The sequence below is a fragment of the Rhyacophila brunnea genome, unplaced genomic scaffold (genome assembly GCF_057557595.1).
Source record: "Rhyacophila brunnea isolate RB1 unplaced genomic scaffold, BYU_Rbru_1.0 scaffold_17, whole genome shotgun sequence".
In the NCBI taxonomy this organism is placed as follows: Eukaryota; Metazoa; Arthropoda; class Insecta; order Trichoptera; family Rhyacophilidae; genus Rhyacophila; species Rhyacophila brunnea.
In genome coordinates this window covers 9065008-9092082 of record NW_028232827.1, presented here as the reverse complement: position 1 = coordinate 9092082, position 27075 = coordinate 9065008, and the positions used below count along the sequence as shown (strand labels likewise).

General features: G+C 33.6%; 2 protein-coding genes across 2 annotated transcripts; both read right to left on the bottom strand.

Moving 5' to 3' along the window:
• Nucleotides 1-4805: 4805 nt before the first annotated feature.
• Nucleotides 4806-15669, bottom strand: AP-2mu (adaptor protein complex 2, mu subunit). Its single transcript, XM_085944311.1, has 9 exons — nt 15540-15669; nt 14108-14290; nt 13321-13483; nt 10992-11210; nt 10102-10224; nt 9321-9492; nt 8911-9144; nt 7612-7750; nt 4806-5064 (listed from the first exon to the last, which is right to left on the bottom strand). The coding sequence occupies exons 2-9, from the start codon at nt 14282-14284 to the stop codon at nt 4957-4959; spliced, it is 1335 nt and encodes a 444-aa protein (XP_085800437.1). The 5' UTR covers nt 14285-14290; nt 15540-15669; the 3' UTR covers nt 4806-4956.
• Nucleotides 15670-19795: 4126 nt separating this feature from the next.
• Nucleotides 19796-26852, bottom strand: LOC147073649 (rRNA methyltransferase 3, mitochondrial). Its single transcript, XM_085944504.1, has 5 exons — nt 26120-26852; nt 24415-24662; nt 23489-23644; nt 20539-20953; nt 19796-20059 (listed from the first exon to the last, which is right to left on the bottom strand). Exons 1-5 carry the CDS (start codon nt 26674-26676, stop codon nt 19879-19881), a joined length of 1557 nt encoding a protein of 518 aa, XP_085800630.1. The 5' UTR covers nt 26677-26852; the 3' UTR covers nt 19796-19878.
• Between the last annotated feature and the right edge of the window lie 223 nt (nt 26853-27075).

The window sequence follows — 27075 nt, the reverse complement described above, 5'->3', positions numbered from 1 at the left end:
AGTCACAGTCGTAACCAACTAATACATGTCTCTTCACTGTTATCCACAATACACGCTGGCATTCGATTTGACGCTAACATAATCCCAACTCAGTAGAAACAATAAAGTTGCATTCACTTCCGCGAAGTTTCACAGATGTCACTCAATCCAGAGTTGCATTGTGATCTTCGCTCTCTCTGCGCGATCTCACAGACTCATGCGGACACAGTTGTCACTTGTACTAACTTAAAAAGCAACTCGCATGCTATTTAAAGTCCGGATTATGTGTGTGGTGGCGGTGACTATTTGAAACTACTTGACTGAAATTCATGCTGTGCTTACAACTATGTTGCATCAATATTTGCAACGGTACATTAGGTTACGTTTGTTTTCTGAATGCCAACAGATCACATCGCCAAATTTGACATATTGCAATCGTGTAGAGTTTATATGTGCAATCAACCTTAGTTTTTTAAGAAAAGTAACAATCAAATAAAAAACTACATCGGTAATCAATAACATGTTTATTATCATACATATACACCAAAAATACAATGGAACATTTATTATAACATATGAATTATTCAGCATCGAAGCATGCACATTCCAACATGTCTAAATCTAAAGGTGTAACAAGACGGGTTAGCGGAGAGCTGCACCAAGAATCAAATTTATAGCAGTTTACTTATTTATAACGAATTACGAATTATGCTCATTGACTGGAAATACTATATTCTTAAGATAAAAATAAAACCAATATACCCCTGGAATGAAGAGTCCCATTAAATTTGTCTCATGTCGTTTAAAGCGATTTATCTTTCCATACCTTTTGCACAGAATGATTTATTTAACCAGACTTTTTTAATGACACGCTGCAAATGGGTCTTGAACATTAATAGATACATATTATATAATGCATCAGCATCTGTATTTCAAAAATATACACATTCATTTTGATCATGATTAAAGAATTCTGATTCAAATTGACTGTAGGTCAACTAACCCACATTGTAATAGTAAATATACAAACATATTCATTATATTATTCATGGAATTAGATTGATATCTATAAAATACATCATGATCCACTGACACACAGAGTCGGTAGGATTATTCGATTATCTTTTTTAGGGTTGAATGTATAAACAAGCTTCGTAGATGTCTGTAGAGAAAAGTAACAAGTGTTTTGTATGTTATATGCAAGATAAAACTACTTGTGTAGTATTCTAGATTAATATGAACTGAAAGAAAATAGAAAAGACAGGCTCTTTAAAACGTGTCTCAAAGAGTTCTGCAGTTGCAAAACAATAATTTATCAGAGTAAATATCGAGGGCTGATGCGGACGAAGGTCGCCTACATGATGGTCTGACCGAATGAACGACACTACAGGTCTTTTAATACAACCAGCTACGCGGATGACAGAATATGGAGATAACAAAAAAGACGTAAGGTGTCACAATCCTCAATGGTATGGAATATTGCAGGTTTATGCAAAATCACTATCGATTGAATGTGGAAAATTTTATTAGAATTTTGAGTTGTTTGCATTGATTCTCTGTGTGCGAACATCCTAATATTTTAATTACAGCATCATAAGAATATATACCATTAATGACATCTTAATATAATGTAATAATGAACTTTTTCAATGTTTATACAGAGCACAGGTAATAAAATGTGAAAATAATTTAGTACGTATGTATACGTTAAAATATAAATATACGAAAAATGTCATTAATGATATAAAATTTACAAGTCAATGAGCGAACGATAATAATATTGTAATTGATTTAATTATGTAGTTATCTACTTACATTAATATCAACTATTGAATTGTCATTGTTTGCAGAGTTCGTATTATTTTATTTAAAAAATAAACAGTTCCAACTTTCATTAAAGTTGTATATACAAAAAAATAATTGAAGTGTTAACTGTAAAATATCAATTCATATATATTTAATAAGTAGGTATTATATATAATGAATTTCGATAGTAAAATATTTCAATATCAATAAAATATGGGTACTATACTTGAATGCAAACGGTTGTACAATTAAATATCTACAAAAACAGTTTTAGATGATAAAAAAAACTTTTAGCAAATTACACATTCAATAGATATTATGAAATATGACTATATAACACAATTCCATGCAATTTACTACCGTTAAACGGTAAAATTAATAGTTTATTTTTAACAGTTACATATATCAAAATTACACGAGCAGACATGATAACTTTCACTGATCGTTTAGCTCAATCGAGAAGGCGAATCGCACGAAAATGTTGGCTTCCCCACCCTCACTCTCAATGCTGTCAGTTTGACATTCACTTTATAATGATAGTCCTCTGACTTTATTCATTATATTAACAAAGCAAACCAAATATAATATGCTATTAAATACAATGAACAATCACCAATAGAAGACTGTTTGGTGTCGCCACCAAGATGACCAATAACAACACAGCATATTATATTGGAACCATGGCCCCTACACCCTGAAGCGGGCCCCCAGGATAGGATCTTTGGCAAGCTCCCCTACCTATCACTTAGGATAAAGGCAGTGTGATGCTCTACAGTAGCGTTTTCCAAATGGTGTATGCGGTAAAATTATTGTGAGTATTTAGTGTTTTTTTGTATATTTTAATACATCCATTTGAATTATGGAGTTGTCGAGTATTGATACATGATTGAAAATTGTATTATACAACCACATAATTTTAAATATTAATATTATTAAGGAAAATACTTTACTAGTGAAGCAAATTTGTGATGTGTGTTTATTTCACTTATCTGGTCGACTCACCTTGCCGGGCCCTGTCAGACACCCCCCCCCCCCCCCCCTTGTGGGGCCATGGTTAGAACAAGCGTCAAGATGATCAAATTGGTATCTGAATTGTTACGATTACGATTACACTTGATGATCATCGAATCTGCTCATGTAATTCGAGGATTTGCAACTTACTAAAAACATGTTTTTGTAGATATGACTTACTAATATACTAAGCCAAGAGCCATGATTAACTAGATTTCATTATGATAATAATAAAGTGTAATGAATAAAGAGGAAAAATTCCAGAAGTAAAACTATCAAAGTCTTGACTATCTTCTTCTCTAATAAATTTTTCTGGATAATCGAGGTTCAATCGCACAAAGCATAACCACAGTACAATCAATTGTTATGTTATTAATTATTTCGAACAAGTTACTTACAACATCTTTAAAAACTTGGGCTGAAGGTATATAATCAAAAAAAAATTACTAAATATTTATATAATGCAGTACGTATCGTATTCATGGATCAAAAATACAGTCATAACATAATGTGACAGTAATAGATAAGCAAAATAACACGTTTACTCTTAAGATATATTTTTTATAATATATTTCCTAAAAATATATTGCGTAATTCATAAGCTACGTACAAGGAATGGTGTTGGACTATTGTATCTACATGACATTCACGCGGGGAATGACTAAATGTATCTACATTTTGCAACCGACCTCTTGAATAATAATATATCAAATCAACATCATCGGACTTAATCGATTGGTGCTTTTTACAGGCCTAACGCTAAGGAGTTCACTCAACGGCGAATCAATTTCCAAACACTAGAATATGAGGAAGCGTTCATAAACATAAGCACTTCTAGTCATACAAACGAGACAGTCATTTCTCAACTGACCGCATTTTAAAGGGATATACGTATATATTTATTTTATCATTATATACCTATTTAAAGATAATAATATACTCGTGAAGATAAAATAAAACCCTTGAGATTCAATAAAAATATATTAATTTTGGTTCATAGGCCTCTTACAAGATAGGAAAGAAAAAGAGAACAAAAAAATACATGTTTAATGGACTTAACGCACAGTACTATCGAATTTTATTTATTCAAATACTCAAAAAGTTGCAAAACCAAAAGGGTGCAAGAGACATTTTGAGTACACAAAATTAAGTACTCTCACATAGTAATTAATATTACAATGATTAAATTAATAAAATATTACTTTTAGTTCAAATGAGTCTTTTCGAATCGTAAAGTGCGATAAGCCTATAAGAGCCATAAAGCGAAATATAAGGAGTAAAACCCACAGAAGGCGGCAGAGCGACGGTGCACGTGTTAATTTTACGAGTGACGCAACCACTCAAATAAAAAAAAAGAACATGATATAATACTGCAGAGCCCGTTTTTTTGTTATTGGTCCTATCAATCTGAAATTTTCATCAATCGATTCTCAGTAATCGCGTTCCAATTAATATAAACGTGAAATAAAAAAATGCCGTCTATTTACTCTCTGAGATAATGAAATGCAAGTATTTCACTAGTGACATGGGCAGTGCAGTGAGCGTCTGCTTTTTGTGTATTGAGCAATATACTCATAAATTCGCAAGGGAATTCTACACCCGCCTTCTGTGGACTGTCCGCCTCAACATTTCTTACTCGTAAGTAAAACAATGTACCCCGAAAATATTTTTTATCAAATGGCATATTTATACAAGAAACTTAATGCTTTCTTCGTAAAATATTTAATAATTATACATATTTTTATTATCATAATTTTTTAAAATAATAACATAACATCTATTTTTATCAGTTTAATAATATATTAAATTTTATGAGTGCGTTTGCTATGTGACTGTTTCTTCAATTAATGAATATTCGTAACAATTTGCTATTAAACCAGGCTGCTTTATTTCACATGCTAAAAATTACTATTATATATTTATTTATTTAATAAAAAAAAATACTTAAAAAAATGTCTCGAGTGTTTTTAAGTTAAATTAAAAATAAATGATTTATAATTTAAGAAATTACCATGAAATATCTACAAATGGTACTTCATTCACTCTACAAGTAGGCAAGTATTGATTCAGTGAAGACGAAGGAAACCGTTTCGAGAAATGTTTCGTAAGAGTGAAAAGGGTAGACTCATAGCCGTAATTCATCAAGTGTTTATTGTCCTTTTAGCATCTGGTCTCGTAGAGGCCACTCTTTCCGATGTAGCGCACCCATTTGATGACGTCGTGGTCGGAATAGTTCAGTTTGGGCTCGAACACTTTCAGATACCGCACCTGGGCAATGAGAACAATGGGTACATTAGAAAACCATCAGAATATATCTATTGTGATCAGTATGAGACGGTTAGCATCCATGCCGACTTGGTTGCACATGGCAGCCTTTCATACTATATACATCCAAGACTGAAAAAACGCCACATTAAAAGTGCTAAAGCCATGAAGTATACAAAAGTATGTGTGGAGATGGAGTGTGATGTGTGGAGTATGAAGAGTTGCAGTTGCTGGCGGAGATGGCGCGTTTATTTGACAGATTGCCAGGTACAGTTTACATCAGGGGTTCACAAAGTATGTCCCGCGAGATCTATGTTAAATCTGAATTATTTTTTATTCTTCATATCGAATATTAAAAATTGCATTTGAAATTAAATGCCCTCTGGCAAGAATGAATGGTCAGATACTTTGATATTTGTGTATGCGGATGTGCAAAGTGAGGGGGGTTCAGCGCATAGTTGTTGTGTTATTAGCTGTCAAAAATCTGTTAGATCATTCAATGTGAGTTAGATGAATTTTCTAAGCGCTTCTTGGATTTTAAGAAACATCAAATGAATTTTAATATTTTTCAAGATCCCTTTTCATGTAACGTAAATATGGTTTAAATTAATAGATTTGAAAGAGAATGTGTAAGCAAAAGCATCTTATCGTGATAAGAATTTAATTGAATCCTACAAAGGACTTTCACTTGCGGTATATACAAATACAGTAAAACCTCGTTAATACAAATTCCATGGGACCGAAAATCGAAAAAAAATTCGAATTACGAATTATGAAGTGTATGGAGGAAAAATATTTAAATTTAAAAAAAGAAAAAAATTGATTTTCATCAATATCGTTTACGATCATAGATATTGTTACACCTTCGTATGGTCCCCATTTGGGGATGTCTCTGTGAATCTGGAGAGGCCCAAATCGATATCAAACCAACAAATAGTGAGTGGATTGATTACGAAAATAAATATTAATAAACCGGCAACGTTGTAAATGTTTGTCGGCGAAATTTCATATTGGGAAGTCCGCATTGTGTTTTCGCAAACGGCCGTGTTTGTTTTGTTTATGCGCGGCAGAACGTGGCCGGCGACCAGACAGAAAACACTGTTCGCTCGCGCTACGCACATTTCGCCATCCGTAAAATAAATTATATAAAATGTAGTAATCTAGTATATAATATCATCAAATAAACTCGTCGTTTCCATCATAATTCCGGTGTGTTAATTGTCCACCTTCAAGTCCTAAAATCCAGACAAAAAACCATACTAAAAATAAAAGTGACAGCGTGGTATTCACATTCAAAATGGAGGGAAGTGATAATATGCCGACCAAATTTCCGGTTCCGTGTGTGTTAATGGGTCATAAAATGTCAGGATTATTTTTATTACCTTCTTTAAATAAGTAATTTATGATGTTTTACGAAAAGTTATAATTTTCAATGACTGGCTCAGGAAATAGTGTACTTTCTTACGATTTATTGAATATTTTTATATGCCAGGACTCTGAAATAATTTCGAATTACGAAATTCGAATTAAAGGTATGGTTTTATATGAAAATAATGTTTAACGGACTTTTTTTTTGTGAAAATTTCGAATTACTTCGAATTTCAAATTATCCGTGTTCTTATTAACGAGGTTCTACTGTATAGCTAAACATGCTCATCAAATGGCTTCTTTATTTGGAAGTACCTATATTAGTGAATAAACATTTTCTACAATGAGCATTAATAAATCAAACTTAAGATCAAAATTAACAAACAACCATATCGCATCTGTTTTGCGTATTCATACCACAAAATTTGAGCCTACATTGCAGGATTGAGTTTCAAACAAACAGTTACATAAATCACATAGTGAAAAAATTTTAATATTATTTTTTAGTATATTAAGAAGAATGTATATTTAGTTAAAAATATAGTTTACACAATGAATATTTTTTATTTTTTTGCCTTATGTTTTTTAAAAACAGAAAATATTTACAAAAGAAGGGGCTTGACGGCCCTTGACGAAAAAGTTTGTGAACCCCTTGTTTACATGGATACATACGGACAATATTACATCATACAAGATAGCCTGAGGCAGAGTGACAGTTACACGATTGAGATACAATGAGGAGTGAGATAGTTTAGCCTTCGACGCAATGTTTCAGAGGGAGATTTGTTCCATCATGATAGCCTTTTTTATTGAACCCATAACGATGGAAAATGCTTACACTGAGTATCTCAGGCCTCGATGAGAAATTCATTTTTAATATAATAAGCATTATCAATTAATGTTGCTGAGGTGAAAAAGTGTTTATTAAATAGTAATTCGACTGTGTGAAAATATATTGACAATATTTAAATAAATAATATTAATTTGAGAATGAGTCGTATGTCATGGATTCTGCTGACACTGCTTAATCCTCACTAAACCTTCGATCGTCACACAAGCGACTCCATTACTCAATCATCATACCCTGAAGAATTAAGCTTCAGATGATTAAGTACCTAGTAACATAGATGTACAATCTTAGTCTGGAACTTATACGCAACTAGTGAACAAGAATTGATATACCTTAAATCCTGATGGTGCGAATGGCACTTCGAAGTTCATAGAGATAGGTGGGCGGGTCCATTTCTTTTTCGTATCCGTTTCCAGCAATTCGATTTCGGCTGACAGCTGCGTTTCCTTCATACCGGCCATGCGTTTTATCCTAAACAGTAAGGATTAGTTATTACAATTCTAACAATATTAAACAAAAACAAAACACTCTACGCTTTTACTTAGATAGATTGTGAAACATCTTTACACTTACACAGAACTAAATGAGATTTTGTGAAATTCCAAATCTTACAATTCAACATGGTAAAAAAAATACCTCAAGAGGCAAAATAGCACGAAAAATGTAAGTATGTATATAATGTAAGTTCAATATATATAAGAAATTAACCACATTGCATAATACTTATTATACATATATGAAAAAGAGAAAAGGTGCATTAGTCAAATCAATGCTTTAGTAAATTTCACACAGAAGTTGTCCAGAAGTCAACTTTCTTTTGACTCACCGGAAAAGTAATGATTTTACACACATCTCCCTTTTCCTTTCACACACAGAATTACTGTCCGACAAGAAGATCTAGGCAATAACCGGAAGTTGCTGTAGTCAAAGTACGATTAACTAAATAGGAGGGGCTTATTAGTTCACAGTTTTAACATGTTGGACAACTCGTCAAAAACCGGAAGTCATCGCAGTCGAAGTGCAGTTAAAAACAGGAGGGTCTTATTACTTCACAGTTTTAACACGTGGACAAGAAGATCTTGTTCAACAGTATCCAATGTTTCAAATTACATATTATTGTATAGGTACTAGTGATGAAATATGAAAATAAAAAATAGACAGATTTATAGAATGAAATGATTTGATTCTTTTCAAAACAATGAAATATACAATGGTTGGATTTTGGCGTGCCCCTCTGCCCACACCTCACGTCACCACTCCTATCTGACCTATGTACCTACCCATGATGAATTGTTACAAGTGTATTATTTTCGAGGGAAGTTTTATCTTAACTTCGGAACCTTTAGAGATATCAAGGTGAAACCCTACAAATTTTGTAAGAACAATGTAGTCCATAAGCTGTACAAATTTTATCAATGTTGGTCCAGTGGTTTTTGAGTTAAACCCGGACAAACAGAAAGAGGAATGTTTAAAAAAACTTTATTTTGCGCTTAGACTTCATGGAAATAGTCAAAACAGTCATCAAAAACTTTAATTTTTTATATAAGTGTAGTTCTTTTGAAAGATATTATCACATCATAGTTACAAAATGTTCAGTGTTTTTTAAAAATATAAGTCAATTTTACACTTACTTCCAGACGATGGCATTCTCCGACGCCTTATACTTGGCCTTGCCCTTGAGACAGATGAGCTGAACTCCCGACGTGTTCAGCGGAGTGGGAATCTTAACCTCAATCTTCTGGCCAAGCAACGACGGTTTGAAGTTGCTTTTCAAAACGACTTTTACTTCCATCTTTGTGCGGCCCACTTCTCTCACCAGAGGGATCACGCGGAATGGCAAAGAGATGTCTTTCGTTGTGCGGTATCTGAAAATAACACCGTAATTTATATTATTGTAAGACAAAAACTACAACATAGCGATGTTCCTTCATGCTGGAAAGAATGATATGAAGGAATCATATTTCCTGGTTATATCCGATAAGTAAAGGAAAGAAAGAATTATGTTGTTGTTATATTATTGTAAATTATCAATAATTTTCACCTCATAAGTTCAAATTCTCCATCAGGCGGGATAAATGAAATGGAATGTTCCGTCTCGAACTTGCTGAGCTTCACGCACTGGTGGAACTGGCAATCGTCAATCACCACCACTGGCTTTCCGGTGCGGGCTGCGTCATTATCAGCATTGCCTGATATACCACCTGAGAATGTATCTAGAAACAAGTAAAATATTTATCAAAACATCTACTCTAACGTCGACGATGGCACGGTGGGAGACCATGACTCCAGTGATGGAGTGGAAAAACTGCTCGAGACTAGTGAGGCATAACCTTTATCATTCGTACAGGGTACAGGTGTCGCGAATAATGATATTTTTTCCAAGATCCAGACATATTATTTTTCAATAAATAGAGATACATCAAATACTCCAGCGACCCTCCGTTCTGTGTTATATAATTTAGTGCAATTGGTTACACTGAAACTGGCAACAAGTGTCTTCGAGGTCGGGTTCAAGGCTGTTGCTACCCTCAGTGTATCACTAAATTTCAAGTGGTTTATGTGTTGAAACTTATTCTTAGTTTCATTAAGGAAAATGCTTACTCGCAAATGTAAATGAGAATAATATTGAGCACTACTGCTTTAGACTCTTGGCGTGTCGAACTAAGGATCCAAGGCAAACGAGATGAACCAATGAATCATGGCTTTCAACATCAACACCATTCCTGAATCAAAACTTCCAATACAGATGAGTTTAAGATCTTCTAATACTCTTTCTGAATCTCAATGACTTCTAATATAATACATTTCATGTATTTACATACCATTTCCTTTTCCTTTCGCCTCCATGACAATTTTGTCATTGATGCCGAACTTGCACTCGGGCATCCCTGATAAGTAAGACTTCATCACCACCTTGCCAGCAACGTGGGCGGATAAAACTTGTCCTAAAAAAATGGATAAAGATTATAAATCTGAAGTATTGCAACATGACAAAGACGTGCCATTCAAGTTGAGCATGTGCTAGTAATGTTAGCAGCTGCAACAAAAATGCTGTGCTAATCAATTTTATTGACAACACAGCAAGACTTCAGTAGTCGTGCATTTCTTCCAAGGATCTTAGACCGGCAAGTCAAAGTATTACGGATCCGTTATGAGCGGCTGCGGTGATCCCGCCGAGGGAATCGCTGCTGTGTTTGTTGATCACCACCAGGGGTCAGTTCATCACCATTCTTGAGATATCTCAAGCTTAAGTTGGACGAACAAATAAACATCTGCATCTTGATCAAGATGCTTCAGCACTATGTTCCAAGTCTTGATCTTGACACATCTTGATGAAAACGGAGAGAATGATGTTTATTTTCCAAAGTTGAGGTACAATATAGCATAACCAATTCAAGGTGCATGCATAGCAGATATAATTATGTGAGATCGGTATCGGCCGACAGTTTGATCGCCGATAGCATTCGAGGCATGTGCGACAAAGATAGTGTCTGCAAATTAAATCACGAATTCTACTATCAGGGAACAAATTATGCTAAAATATTTTCCAATTATGATGCTATAAGATAGTTAAAAGCTGGTTTCAGTCAAATCCCTGAAATGGTGACCGTTTTGGCAGTGACAGACTATACTGCAGTACATCAACACATGAAATAACATTTTGTTTGTGGATGTCGAATAAATTAAACGGACAAAATAAGGTATAACATACCTTGGGGAGACATTAGCAAGTTGACATATTCCAAAACATCCAAGAACAATTCGTTCCTTCTGTATTTGATGCCCTCTCGTCTCCAGCCGATCTGGCCGGTGACCTGTGACGTGATCTGAGCCTGCTCCTCCTTTGAAGCCGACTTGATGCCCTGCTGCGTGATGAATGTCTTCAACACCCCCGTGTCGGAATTTTGAGGATAACCAAAGTCCAGGATCTCTGCAATTTTAAAAGATTTTTCATGCAACATAATAAAATTAATAATCAATGATAGTAAACTGAATAACTGATAAATCAAATTATTGTAGCATTAATTACTTAAACATCATTTCTAACAGCAATTAAAAATAGTGATCGGGAGAATATCCTGACTTAAATGGAATATTTCCTGTAGTGTAACCCTCGCGTAGAATGTCTTGGCTGAAAAACCTTAGAATGGTTCAACTACAGCACATCAGCCCTGTTATGCTGTGATTGCATTATGATCACGTCACGTGATCACATGCTGACACGGTGACAAATTTAGTCTATGATTTTGTCATTTTGCAGAATGATGGCTATCTCTATAAATTCAATTATGGAAAGTGCCAAATTTATTGGTATTTTGAATTATTATTCAATATTAATGATAATATCAATTAATTTTAACAGTTTCTATATGTGCATAGATTAAAATTACTTGCGATATTGCATCCATAGATAATATTTTGAACAGAACCCAACCTGCAGCCCATAGATACCTAACATTAGTAGAAAATCCATAGAGAAAACGACTAAAAACAAAGAACACATAATAAAAAACAGTCATTGAGTCATGCGGTTGCCGATGTAGCGCAGTACGTGTAAGGTGACCTCATTGTTGTTCTGGCGATTTTAACAGATTTCACTAATTGACAATGTTCGTTTAAAGGTTCAAATGTGCTACGGGATGGGAGCACCAGTCTGATAATATTTTAAATACCAAGAAAAAGCCATTACACACTTTTTTCCCATAGCAGCAGCTTACTATGACAGCACATAACGTGATCCAATCCAATTAGGCCTCTATATAGCTGGACTTATTTACGAGTGGGTTCAAACGGAATTTACAGATTCCTTTGTTGCCTTTGTGGCTATACGAATAGTGATTATTTATTTTCTATATTGCAATAATGGTGTTTTTAATAGGCTTTGTACACTCCTACAGTTTTTCACGGCCCCAATACTGTTCATGGGGTATGTCATTTACTGCATCTACTAACAGATATACCTATGGCATCCATATATTATAAAATATATTATACTCAAAACGATTTTTTCATACAATATGTACATCATTTCCTCAGACTGCAATGATATAGTATATCTACATTAGTAACACCCACGATAACTGCGCGGCTTAAGCGTTGGCCTATAGCGTTGTTGGTCCCAGGTTCAAATCCTGGGTCTGACAAGTACACAATATATTGTTTTTCAATTTGTGTATGAGTCAGAGTATGGACCCAATAGGTTGAGGAAGTGGATGACATCCATTTCTAGTAAAAACAAAATCTGTTAATACAAACCTCCACCCTGTGGAGGCCCAATGATCTTATTAGGATCGAAAAAAAAACATTAGATTCAGGTCAGCAAATTAAAAATATAAAACAATAATTTCAAGTAAATTTGTGCTTGAAATATAAAGTACAATATTAAATTTATAATAAATTACAATAAAATTAATCATGCAAACTTATCACACTTAATGATATTTGATAGCAACATTACTTCTGAACTGGAAATATATTATTGTTTATCTCAATTCAACAATTTTATTATTAATTTAATAATCACAAAGCGATTACATTTTACTTTCATGTAGGTATGTATATATTATACCAACTAACATTATAAAATTAGTTCATTATTTTATTGAATAGCGCTAACCAGAATTACAATAGAATATTATAAAACTATCAATTTACAATAAGCTGAAATTAGTAGACAACCATTTGTATCATGGATATTACTTTTTAGCATTCTCAGGCCCTTGTTGCATTAAAAACACAGGAGGTTAGAAAAAGAGATTAACTACAAACCAAGCATCGCAATGAGAGGTTTTAAGAATTCAAAAAAGCAGTCCGATATCCATATAAACTGATATTTGACTTATCAAGTTTATAGTCTTTTGATACCAAATTTAATATTAGAGGACAAAAATGACCAACACCACCATAAGTGAGGATTTTTCATGTATTTATCAGCTAAAAGACAAACACGGATTGTGAATGTATATGCAATTTTCATGAAGCGCACTTAGGTAGTTAAAACCATAACTATGACTTTGTGATAAAACTAACTGGTATCTTACCATCCAGGAGTTCATAAATAAGGACAAAGTTGTTCTTGATGTTTTCTTCGGAAATCTTTCCAAAGTAGGACTGCATCACTTCGATAATCTTCAGCAGAAATTCAAAGACCATGGCAGCATTTACATTCTGCTTCGTCACGGCCGCGAGCCAAATATTCGCCCTCTGAAAAATACAAAAATAATTTTGAATATTTACACTTGAAAACATCCATTATCATCAGAGGAAAATAGATAAAGAGAAAGCATTTCGAGGAGTTTGAAAACAAGACGAAGCCTTAAAACACTTTTTTAATGTGGTAGATTTGAAATTGAAACAAGGCAGTATGTTTATAGAAATGTTTCAGTACTTATATCAATAATTACAATTTAATTCTATATTCAGAAGCCATTTGACGACACATCTTTAAGCCAATCATTTCAGGATGGCCTGTTTCTCATTTTCACTCACGTATCATTATATTATGTATTACTTATATCATTTAAAGTTAAAACTATACAGATTACGCAACTTATTGAATTAGCCATGACAATAATAATCATTATTTGATGGTGAAAATAATGAAGGAGCATTTATATATATATATATTGAAGCAGGACTCTCCGTTACACATGAAGTTAACTGCAGTTTAAGCAACCATGCTGTCAGTACAAACACGCAAAGGTCTAATGATTAGACAACCCCTAATTGATTGGTAAAAGCATACGAAGAGAGATGGTATGACTAACATAATTGATCGGGGGATCATTAGTTCCTGTCATCAGACATCTGCACACTAGTTGAACTTACCTTAATGTGGAAGAATGATGTCCTCGCTATATTGGTGACAGGCGACCTGACCTGCTGCCGCGCGTGTATAACGTTGACCCGGAACGCATCCACTGCATTGCGCCCGATGTCATCTCGGTAGACCCGAGATATGAGGACCTCACCCTTGTGGTTGTAGACAAAGAGCCCGCCAATCATGATGGACTAGAATTAAAATTAAGAAATACAAATAATAAAAACACGTTATCAAAAATCTATACTGTATTAATAAAATCAGGTTATCTCGTCTGTTCATCTGTATCCATTTGTTAAACAAATTGAATATTTCTTTGTGATGGTGAATAATAAGTGCTATTTAATTTGGAATGCCTCCATTTCGCCGGCCAAATATAATTGGATAATAATGTGAGTTTGGTAGATCAGCCAGTTTTGAAAGTGGATAAGTAGATCACACCTTGCTTGAAGTTGGATAAGTCGATCACACCTTGCTTAAGTTGGATAAGTAGATCACACCTTGCTTGAAGTTGGACATGCCTGTTGTAAATGCCGCATTATAAACAGTTGAAACTCAGTCAAACTATATTTTGTGCAAATATTTAATGAACAATATAAAAATTATTGGTTAATTCAAGTGGTGAGATCACAGCCTCAGATATCCACAGATATCTCTAGAATGCAAAAATTATAAATCTGATCATTAATTAACTACAAAAGTTTTAAGTCTATTTTGACATTTCGTATAAATATTAGTGCTCACTACCAATTAACTGGATGTCTGTCAGGTAAAGATGAACTTTAAACAGTTCCCAGACCGTATTAGTATTGACAAAAATACATACTGTTTAGTACAATAATTAATTACTTGTAAATTTACAACACATTGAAGCGACTTCATACTTAATTTATAGCTTGGATTGTTATTATATTGTTTTAAACAATAACTGAAAATATCTGTATGTTCAGTAATAATCAGAGACAGTATGTCACTGAATTGATATGGAAAAGAGATAGGCATGAAAGATTTTTCGATCTACGCTTACGACAAATAACAAAAAGATAACAATTACTTCACGAATTTGTACATCATGCTTTTATAAAATAAATATTAAAATCAGATTTCTCTCTGTCTGTTCTGGATACCAATTTATCGAATAAATTCGTGAGTAATCGGTTGACAATTGGAACGAATTCGGCAAGAAATAAACCAACTTACGTGTCGCGGTTGTCATGAATGGATAATTTAAACACAAAAGCTTATTTTTACTAATGTTTTTGAAGCGAGGGTTTCGCAAGATGCACTTATAAAAGCGGTAAATGTCGGTTTTACGTGAACGTCAAATTGTCAAACATCACCGGAAATTCTAGGAAGAGTCAACAGATAAGCTGTCAATGAAGTGATCGAATAAAGGGAAGTAAGCGTCAAAATAATATAATAATTGTAAAGTGTGCAAACCTCTTTTTCCGATCGTTGTGGTAAAGAAAATTATGATAATGGAAAGGGAATCAAGACCATTTATCCATTTGTATTCTCGCCAATAGTTGCGTATACCGCCCCCAATAGAATCTTGCCTTGTCAATTTTGGGGTGGCAATTAAGATAAATCTGTCAGAATGTCAGGAAGGACGCATGGATTTTTTAGTAGCAACATTGGAATAAAGTAAGTCTACAGCATAATCGTGATTAAAATTAACGTAAAAGATAAATAAAACCAAAGGCTTCTCTTCAACTTAGACAGTTAATTTCAATATTTTGTATAATATTATTTTATGTATCCACAAGGCATCAATCGATTTTTTTTTAAATTGATAGTTTTGTCCGGAAAATGAATATTACCTACCAGCAGTGATGCCAACCATAGTATAATTATTATACTTTGTACTATAATTTTAGCCGGCGTACTATGTACGATATAAAAGTTCTAAAATACTGTAATAATTTTGAAATAAAGTTGCCAGAAAATAACCAGCGTTGCCATGTCTATTGAAATTTCAGTAGATCTACAGATATTTTTTGCCAATATACTGAATTTTTGATTTTTTTTCGAAATTCATGAAATCTACTGATATTTGGCTATTTCCCATATTTTTAAGTCAACGATGGTGAATTTATTAATAAAGTTGAAAAGATTTACGCACGCCTTTGTTGATTTGGATACACGCTTCTAAATTAACAAAGGATGCATTGTTACGCTACCCAATACCGGCATTTTAACCCACTGACATCATCATTGCTTAGAAAATAATAAATTAATACCTACCTATTATTATTTATTAATTACATTACGTAAAACGTCACACCATAACGTAACATGACTCATAATCATTATATTTTAATGCTATGCTATGTGTGACCAGAAAAAATAAAATTTAATGGGGATGAACAATTGCATCATTGTTAAGTGATAAGCTGATAAGAAGGAAACCGAAGAACAAGAGACATTATTCAAACATTTCAATCATTGTTAGTACAAAGGGTTTTTGTCCACAAATATTTTTTTTAGAACGCAAAAAAACTTTTTTCTTCTGGTTTCAAATATTTTTCTTATGCACGTAAGTTCGAATGAATGATACTTTTTGGATCCGACTCAGGTACATAAAGTAAGTTTGAACATTTAATTTGGTTAGGTATTAATTACTGAATAGCAATTTTAAATTTTAGGTCAGGTTTCTCAAGAACCTTTCAGCAAGTAAAGCTGAATGTACATAATTATATGATATAACAATTTATAAGTCTTCCGATTAGTGAGAGCGCCACATGCTGATTTTGATATATCATTCAATATTTTTTATACTGTGGTGAGCTTAGTACTAAATTCGAAAACCGGACAATTTATGGTGGCATATCTATAACTAAAACTTTCTCATGATATTTAGAATGAAAATAAAACTGAATAAAACATCGCGAATGGAGAGATTTCCTTTCTATAACCAGGAATTATTTTAATTACACCAAACAATGGGATCTCGAAACTCGAACAAGGAACAACTGGGTACCTACCTAGTACCTACTTTTTATAGTTTTGTTTTCATCAGATTGTTTAGAGTTTAGACAGTCGAAAATGGTTTCTACTGTGCCCTTAATTTTCATCAGTTTTATTCTAGCATTCTCCGATAGCAGCAGTTATAGCAATATTAAAATTATTAATACAAGTTCGTTAATATTGATACCTATTATTTTTGAACTTCTTAAAATATTTTTCCTGATTCATTTGTTATTCAGAAAACATTTTAAATTGTCCTTAGTAGTAATCGTGAAACCAGTGATATAAAAATAACTAGGTGCCTACTTAAGTGTAGTGATAAATCGTATTATAAACTAACATTATTTTGTGTAGAAAACAATAATAACGAAAACAAACAATAAATAAAACAATAAATAGATGGTGATGAATAGTTTTATTATTGTTATTTTATTTCATAATTATTATTACAAGACCATAATATTCTAAAGTAGCATCAAGGTCGTTTGTTATCTGCACAAGGTGAGTTCTTTCCTTATTTTTAAATCATACCTAGATATACTTATTGCATTTTCTAAAATCTACTAATATTTGTGTTTTCCATAATATTTGTGAGTAAATTCATGATTATGTTAATAGTAAACTTGACATGATTAATGCACTGAAATGAAATGAAATGCAATGAAAATTTGGAAAATAAGTTTGCAATGGAATATTTCTTGAAGCCCTCGCTAATTATTTTTGAACTTTCTGAATTTTTTCTAAAAAAAACGAGACGTTAATTACCTTACGCGGTATTTTACTCTAAAAAACGAGACGTTAATTACTTTACGTGTAATTTTTTGAAAATCCAGAAAAGAATTGGTCATTCAATGAGTAGGTATTCAGAATCTGAAATCTACTGATATTTTGTCAAATCTACTGAATTTTTTTGTCACATTCTACTGAAATTTTAAATTTTGACTTGGCAACACTGCTCTCTACTATAATTCCACTTTGAAAATATGTCAGCAGTGCCTACCAGTAGGATAGCTGCAGCGATCTAATAAATTCACGTCGAAAGTAATACCTAGGTAGATATTATAGTTTAGTTCTACAACTGACATGACATGTTACATTACTACAATATTATAATATTTGGTACCTACAGTGGCGCACCCAGGGGGGGAGCCAAGGAGCCCTGGCACCCCCCAAACATGAAAATTATCAGAATGATTTTAAACATTGAAATTGAAAGCCAATAAACTATACCTTAGGCTTAGGCAAATTAATAACAGGGCAAAAAAATGATTTGTAATTCTCCAGCACCCTTTTTAGAAAAATTTCTTAGATTTTAATTTCTAACACAAAAATTTCGAAACACTAATGTCAGGTTTTTTTAGAAACCAAATCCCTAATGGAACTGTCAAAAAATTCTCGGTGTCCACCCGAATTCCGGAGTGGTGTAGGTCATGGCTGGGGAGGGCTGACAGGGCTCTAGCCTGTGGGCCCGGCGTGTCGGGTTGACCAGATAAGTGAGATAAACACACATCATAAACTAGCTTTAATAGTAAAAAAAACTAAGCGCTATTATGCTTCATGACCATGAACATTTTCAATTATATAATTGTGCAATATATTTTGTTAATTATTATGTGTCGATACTCGACAGCTCCATTATTAAAGTAGATGCAATAAAAATCGCCAATAATTCACTGTATAAGTACCTTAATTTGAACTAAAACACAATTTGAAAAACGTTAATGTAGTGTTTCACACTTCCTTTAATCTTAGCGGTAGGTAGAGGGGCCGCCAAATATCCTAGCCTGAAGGCCCGTTTCAGGATGTGGGGACCATGGTGTAGGTACACCGAGCGCAATAGACAAAAGACTGATAAACGAGAAATTAGGCTCTGAAGAAGAAAAGGAGTCTATGGGACTAATTTACATTCTCCTCCTTGGCCCCCCCCCCCCAATATTAAATCCTGGGTGCGCCACTGGGTACCTAAGTACCTAAACTATCTAGCATAAAAGATTCTATCGAATAAATTGATAAAAAAATATTTCTTGAATGTTTTTTATTTTCTTACCTCCTTTTTATCCGTTACTTCCACAAAGTCCTGATTATATTAATAGTTTCTATACTAAGGAATAATTATCAACATTTAGACAACCAATTGGATCCTTATGAGTACCGCACCAAAGAAGGGTGTTGGAGGTGCGCAGCACCTGTGGCAGAATTCAGGGGTTGGCAAAAATCATTTTTTTTAATTTTAGGTAGGGCCTATTTAATAATATTATTAATTTATTTACAGTGGAACCCCAATTTGTAATTCGTCGAACTGTTGTTTTCAAACTTTCATTGTTCATTTGGTCAGGTTCCGAATAATGCTCATACTTAATAACTTTAACTTTAACTACTTAATAAAACGTTATCACATTGATCGTTCCTCTATGGGGTCATCCATATATGACGTCACACTCTAGGGGGAGGGGGAATCTGATATAATGTGATGATTTGTGACGATGGAGGGAGGGGGGATGACAGAAAATGTGATTTCACAAAGTAAACAAAAAATATAAATGGATCGAAAACACAATATTGGGGATCGGGGATTTAAGGATAAATATTTTTAAAAAAATCTGTTTTTAATGTTAAGGAGGGGTGTGTCAAAAATTTGATGTAATTTAACGTAGGTACGGTTAAATAATGGAAAAATTATATGACATCATAATAATATGTAGACTGAGATTTAACAAAAACAATATTTTTGTGGTATTCACTAAGTGCTATAGTAACTTTATTATAATATAAAAACAATACATTTTAAAGTGATTTATTTTGTAAGAATTTCTTAAACATTAGCTTCAACTCTGGCATTTTTGTCAACAACATCGTCAGTGTTACGTACAGCTTTTAAATATTGCCTCTTCACTTCGAAGGCAATTATTGACATCGCCATTCCTGTGTTGAGACTGTCAACTCCTGGCATCAGAGGGACATGGAGTCGAGTACCGTTCCTCGTTTTTCCAAACCTTCAAAAAACATTTACATTATGAAACACAAAAAATATATAAAAATTGGTAAATTATATTAAATTCTATCCGTATTCTATTAGTCGGTAGCTATTTCATTTGTAAAACTATTAATAAGACTACATAATATATTATGACAATTTATTTAAGTACTTAATATATTTTAAATTGAATAATTTATAATGGTAATGCTTGAGGGTATAGAAATTTGTCTAATCACACAAACAATATTTAATAACCCGTTTCAAAGTAAATGAATTATGTTACTACAGTTTCCAAATACATAGTAGGGTATTGTTCTTGAATAAGGATGATTGCGGATTCCGTGTCTTCCTCCGATTAGGTTGATAATGGTGTGTTACAATCAAAAAAACTATTGACAAAACCAACCTGTACAATTTAATATAATTTATAATGAATTCTACTAAGTAAATACTAACTGAATTAATAAAAATTATGAATTGAAATAAGATACTTACTGGTAACATTCCTGACTGATTCCTTCGGTCTCTCCACCAATTATGATAGTAACAGAATCCAGGACGGAGAAATCCACGTCAAAATATGGAATCAACGGTATATTGACGGCATATAAATCCCCGTTGGATCTCATCTCTACTGACAAGTCAACCAAATCTTCTTCCTTATCAAGATTTAAATGCTTCTTCCTGTCTTGAAACGTGTATGGGACAGGTCCTCCTGTACGTTCGTTTCTTATTAATTTGACTTTGTTTGCAAGGTCATTATCAGAATTGTTATCAGCGATGAAAACTGATGACTCATCATTGAGTAATATGGATATGTCATCCCAGGTCTGTCCAGTATGTATTGGTACTCGGAAATGAGCACCTGACGCACTTCTTAAAACCTTTGGATCCCATATGTCCACGCACCCTAGAAACACGTTTGTTAAGTTTACAATAACAAGTTTGATAGTCACATATAATTAACTGGTTTTGTTTACAGATGACGAGATCAGCGTCATTCGAACAGCCAAATTACACAAACCGACATGATCCCATAAAAATAATACTTTGAATCTGTTTGCACTCTAGATAGGAGTCCTACACTCATTTCTTATTAGGAATTTTCAAGGCTGTTAGATTTTCGAATCGAACGATTGCATGAATGGTTGTATTGGTAACAAATTCATTATTTTCTTCTTCTATTGGAAGCCCCAAAAACAAAATGGCGGCTTGCATTCTGGTTTGAAGTGTTTGCTTAGTTTACATAACCTACGTATGTATTTCTCGGTGTTTTATGTGAAATGATATGAATATTGTCAAATATGACAAACATAATTGGTTCAAGATTTGATCCCTGCGGATCACCTAAAAGAGTTTATTAGTAGATCTGATTGAAAGAGTTTAGTAATAGTTAAATCAATAGATCCACCTACTGCATTTAATTTAGGTAGAAGAATATCATGACCAACTCGATCAAAAGCCTTTGACATATCAGTACTTACATAGAATCAAATATGTCACTCATAGTGAATCTGTGATTATGACATCCCTTATTCAAAAGTTCCTATAAACATTGAGTCTTAAGCGTCGATGACATTGAGCTACTTTACTAGCTGCTTGTCGGTGAGTTTAAAAGCGGGCGAGTCAGCTAGTGCGATTGTGATGATGATACAAAAAACTTTCCACTCGCTCAGAAGCCAACAAGCTAGCGAGTTGAAACCGTCATTTTTGGTACTATCTTGACAGGACATATTGAGTTTGTTTTTTTACCGGGAGGTCACCACTATCACTTTATTGCGCAGACGCAGATAGGCCCACACGTCAGCGTGTAGCATGTAAAGTAGCCCGGCTTTCAACTTTTCTCAGTAGATTGTTTACAATCTGCTTGTTAGCCAGTTCGATGATGACACTGGACGAGTTTACAAGCAGATTGTAAATTCGCTGGCTTGTAGCTTGTAAAGTAGCTCAATGTCATCGACGCATTAATGACTTGATTTGATCAAAACAATAACCAATAAGGTATAACCCCATAGCAATGAATAGATTATTAAATTAAGCCAAATAAATTTGATTAAAACTATAAAAATTTTCATTCATTCCGACCATGTTCGATCCTAATAGGATCATATGGGCCTCCACAGGGGTCTAGGACGATTTGGCACCGCGAATATGGCTTGTCTAGCTTAGACGGTCAAATTATTTTTTCTACGAGATGGAGCGATAATTTTACCGATTTCACAAACAGGAACGGCGCTCCGGTCCATTTCGACCCCTGTACAGGAGTACGATAGTAGAAATCCAATAGAATATTTAAGTAGACTCTCTCATAACTACCAAATGTTGTAATCCTTCATATATGTATTAGGGTCAAGGACGATTTGGCACCGGACAACTGGACGCCACGGAATTCGAAAATAAATAGACGTTAGGTACTTATAGGTACTTTAAAAAAAATATTCAATATTATTATTTATATTTAAATGATTATATTATGATTTAATAGTTGGTGAGAATGTAAATATGCAGACGTTCGTGCATATTTTCAAGTTCCAACGAAAAAAGAGTTTTTTATTTTATATAAAGCCTTAGGCATAGTAATTCTCAATACGCGATAAAGAATACATTATGTTAAGAGTAAAATGAATTCAAACTACTAAGTAGTAGATAGAAACTGATTAAAATACCTCGTCTACGTTCTGTATACGTGTCTACGACAGTGCGGCGTCCAATTGTCCGAAGGCCAGTCGTCCCATTCCCATGTATTAATTATTAATACCTATCAACATCTTCATATTTTATATGTGTACATATGATAATGTACACATATAAAGTTCAATTATAATAACATGAAATCGAGAAATCGCCGAAAGATATTATTTTCACTAACCAATTCATTATTAATATTTGTTTTTTTTTGAATATGAATAGGTAGGTATACACAATAAATTACTTAATTATGCACATCTTCAAGTTCTGACGAGGAAAGAATTCTTTCCTTTTTATAAACAGCATAAAGCATAAGTAATAATTATTATCAATCATATATGTTAAGCGCAAAATGTATTAAGTTCAACCACTAAGTAGATAGAAGCATATTAAAGTGTCGCGTCTACTTTCTCTACCAAATCGTTACGTACGTCTTTTCCTTTGCCAATTGGGCCGGCGTCCGATTGTACCGGCGGCCAATAACCGGAGGCCAATCGCTCGAGGCCAGTTCGCGGTGCCAAATCGTCCCATTCCCCTCCACAGAGTAGAGGTTTGTATTAACAGACTTTGTTTTTTACGAGAAATAGATGTGTCAGCCACTTGCTCAACCTATTAGGTCGATACCCTGACTCACACACAAATTGAAGAACAAAATGTGTACTTGCCAGACCCAGGATTCGAACCTGGGATCCAAGGCGTGAGAGTCCAACGCTTAAGCCGCGCGGCCAACGTGGGTGTCAAATATAATAAAAATTACCTTTCGTTAAAATAATTCTTCGACAGCCCACTCCGAGTGCCGCTCGTAGTATCGATCCCAGATTCCCCGGTTCTCTGATATTATCACAAATAATATTTATGGGGAAAACATTCGTGTCAGGCAACTTGTTTAATAAATCGGGTGTTTTGAAGATACCTTGAAGCAGACAATAGTAGATAAACAATATTAACTCCTATTAAGCAGTACTTCTATATTCTAGTAATCAATTATATTATAATAATATCACCAATTTAAATTAGACATATTGAAACAACTAAACTAAAATCAATCTATTTTTCCTCTACATGACAAATTGCACCACTCTCAAGATCCCTGTTACATTGAGGGTCTCACACATTACACTTTAGTAAGGAACAGTGGAAGGTAACTTTGGAAAGACCATTCAGCCATACTATGCAATACTATCGAGGCATAGGTATAAAACCATTTTGTTTTTTTGACTATAACAGCCTTATGAAATTAGAGTATTAAAACAGTACACGGCATTTTTGGAATGAATTGCTGAACCATGAATATGTCTAATACGCAACTAATTACGATTCAATTCCATATTGAGAAGCCATCTGACGATTCATCTTTCACGCAATCATTTCAAGATATCATGTGTCACACTTTCACTCATCATCGCCGCGTATCATCATAATTGTGCCAATTAAACTTATAACTACTCGGCAACTTCATGCATAGATTTATGGAAGTGACTATTTGAGTGAATCTGAAATTGCGTTAACATACTTGCAGTTTGTGACAAATGGAGTGAACTAGAGAAGTTTGATACAAATGAATCCACAATACAAGATGAATTACAGCTAATTCATGAGTCATTTTGTTCAGCTAAACTTTGATTTATTTAAACATGTAGTAAAGAATGTTTTCGCAACGTCTTTTGTTTTGTTTTGTATTACCCATGATTCCAGGAGAAGTTTCCAAATTTGACCACTGCTGAATTTCTCTGTAGGGCATCTTTAAGATTTGAGGTCCCTCCGCTGGCATGAAAGGTTTCAGCTTGTCCAGATCTTCTAATCGACTGAACATGAGCTTATCCAGTTGGCAGCCCGCCAACAGTCCGTCGGCAATCATGCGCCATCCCTCCACTAACACCTGCCCGCAATATCCACGCTTGTTATACGACTTCACCTTGATGATTAAGTTTCTGAAATAAAAAACAACATTCTTTAACGACTATGGTCTTCCAAAACGTTTTACACTAATCTGTGATTATCAAAATTAGTAAATAAATACTGCATATTTAGAATCTTTCCACGGGAAACCACACCGAAAAGAAGGATGGATGAGAAGAGTTAACCCAAAAATTCACTATCATGCCATAGCACCTGGTAAAGATGACAATTTTTACAGAAAATTTTTGGAAAGTGTTAAAAAAAAGCTATCCTAATGAAGTTAAGAAAAGTCCTGCGCTATAGCAATATAAAACCTCATTGCATTGCATTGGCTGAAAATTGATCCATAAAAATCAGCCAGCACCCTATCAGCTGCTTAATACCAATAGGCGGACAAAATTGGGGTTCCACTGAATAACAACAAAAACGTGTGCAGCAGACTGCAGCCTGAAAATACCTAAAGGCCGATTTGGATTAGTCAAGTATCGAGTAATTTATTAACTAAACATGTATGAATAGACAAATTTAGTCGAGTAATTTAATTAAATCATTTAGTCAATCCATTTTGTTCTATTTTTTCGGTCGAGTGGCACCGCCACCACCTCTCACTAAATACCAAAGAAGCCACAAGACAAGTCTGAACACATTATCTTTAGGATCTTTAGTCAAGTTCATTCGTTGTCGTATAATTTCTTCCTCCAATTCTTCTAATATAGCCATTACAAATGAAGTTTTAACTTATTTATTTTTTGAACATACATAATATTTGGAATCACTCAGCAGGATTCTCTCGGCCATTGACGACTATGCTATTATAGGAATCTTATCTAATTGCGACGAATTTTAACTAATGGTTCTTACAACACCTACTCTCTGAAGCAGAGATGCAGGTTCGAGCCTGGTGCGTGTTTTCTATTGGTTATATATTATTTCTCAGAAGTGTTTTCAAATTATGTATGTTCAATAAAAAGAATGTTACATTCTTAAATTTCATGTGTCGTTGAATAAAAAAAATAGTTAAGTATTTATTTTTGCTTTGTTGCGATGTGCTCTTTTCATTGTGACACGTCACTCACTAATGTACTGTGTTTGGACACTTTTCAGTTACTAAATCATTTAGAGGTAAACTACTTGACTAATCTGAACTGGCCTTAAGGTGCAGTCCATCTAATATAGCGTCAAGTTTAGATGAGCTTTCAAAACTTATTCAAAATGAAGGTTCATATTGATAAAATTTAACATCGTTATCAAATTAAGTACCTACTTAAGTACTTACTGTAGTTTGTAAAATTAAAATATAAAACTTAAAACTAACTAAATTATCATGTAGACTTGTAGAGTATGTGTTATTTTATTAATCTTTTCTTGGGTCATGAATAGGTTACGGTTTATAGTAGGATTTTTAGTGCCCGATATGGCTATAGTAACATAATGGCCAAAATTATTAAGTTGCACTAATCAATGTTGGTACTTGGTTGATTTTACTCACCCCATATCCAAATCATTATTTCCAAGTTTTGTGTAAATATAGTCACCGTTTTCATCAAACACCTTTAAAATTTCCGTAACCCTTTTTCCCGTTTTTTGTCCTCTATGTGGTTTCATTTTTTGTTTATCTTCTTTATCCGAGTCGCTCCCGCTTTCGTCGTTCGCGGCGATAATTTTTTTCGCCTTGGTTTTGACGGATACTTTTGGATTTTCATTTATATACGGTTTTGACATTTTATCTATATGTCTAAAGTTGAATAATTCCTCCTTCGGCTGAGGTTTTTTGATGTCTGAAGATTTGCGAGGTTTTTTAACATCTTCTGTTTTCTCGTACTCACGATAATCGGAGGTATTTTCGTCATTCTGAACAATTGACGATAAGTCCAAATTGATAACCTCTTCTTCGGTTAAAAATTTGGATTGGTTTGGAAAAGTTATTTTGGATGGTCTCCTGTGCGCCCAACGACTGTAATTGCACAATTGTTCTTGTACAAGCGGAGCATTTTTAGTGATAAAGAAAGTTCTTTGAACAATAGTTTGAAATATTTGAAATGACATTCTACAAAAATAACCTTAAAAAGGTTCAAGTAAAAGTTATTTAACTGTGCATATGTGCACATACACTACAATTGATCAATGGAATCAAATGTCTTCAATAAACCGTTTTAAATCACAATATTAATGGAGCTATTATATTATTTATATCATAATATTCATAATATTATAATAACTATATTAAATTTATAACCTGCGGCATGACATTTGAAAATGAAACATTATAGTAATGTTGCGAGCACCAAAATATATTGGGTATACTTTACCAGTTGGTAATACATACCTCAAGGATATTCAGTATTCCTATTTTAGGTAGCCTAATAACGCAAAAAAATTTTACATTAAATCTACTTTATAACGTAATATAGGTACTATCTAGATAGATAGTAAAATCAAATAATT

Bases quoted from the DNA above. Each gene is read 5' to 3' on its own strand.
- LOC147073649 (XM_085944504.1), bottom strand. From the start codon at position 26,676: ATGTCATTTCAAATATTTCAAACTATTGTTCAAAGAACTTTCTTTATC. The intron at 23,645-24,414 runs GTAATACAAAAC...GTCTGCTTCAAG, and splicing joins AACTTCTCCTGGAATCATGG to GTATCTTCAAAACACCCGAT. The intron at 20,954-23,488 runs GTAATTTTTATT...ACGTGTTTCTAG, and splicing joins AAGAATTATTTTAACGAAAG to GGTGCGTGGACATATGGGAT.
- AP-2mu (XM_085944311.1), bottom strand. From the start codon at position 14,284: ATGATTGGCGGGCTCTTTGTCTACAACCACAAGGGTGAGGTCCTCATA. The intron at 10,225-10,991 runs GTATGTTATACC...CCATTTTTTTAG, and splicing joins CTTGCTAATGTCTCCCCAAG to GACAAGTTTTATCCGCCCAC. The intron at 9,145-9,320 runs GTGAAAATTATT...TGTTATTTTCAG, and splicing joins GGAGAATTTGAACTTATGAG to ATACCGCACAACGAAAGACA.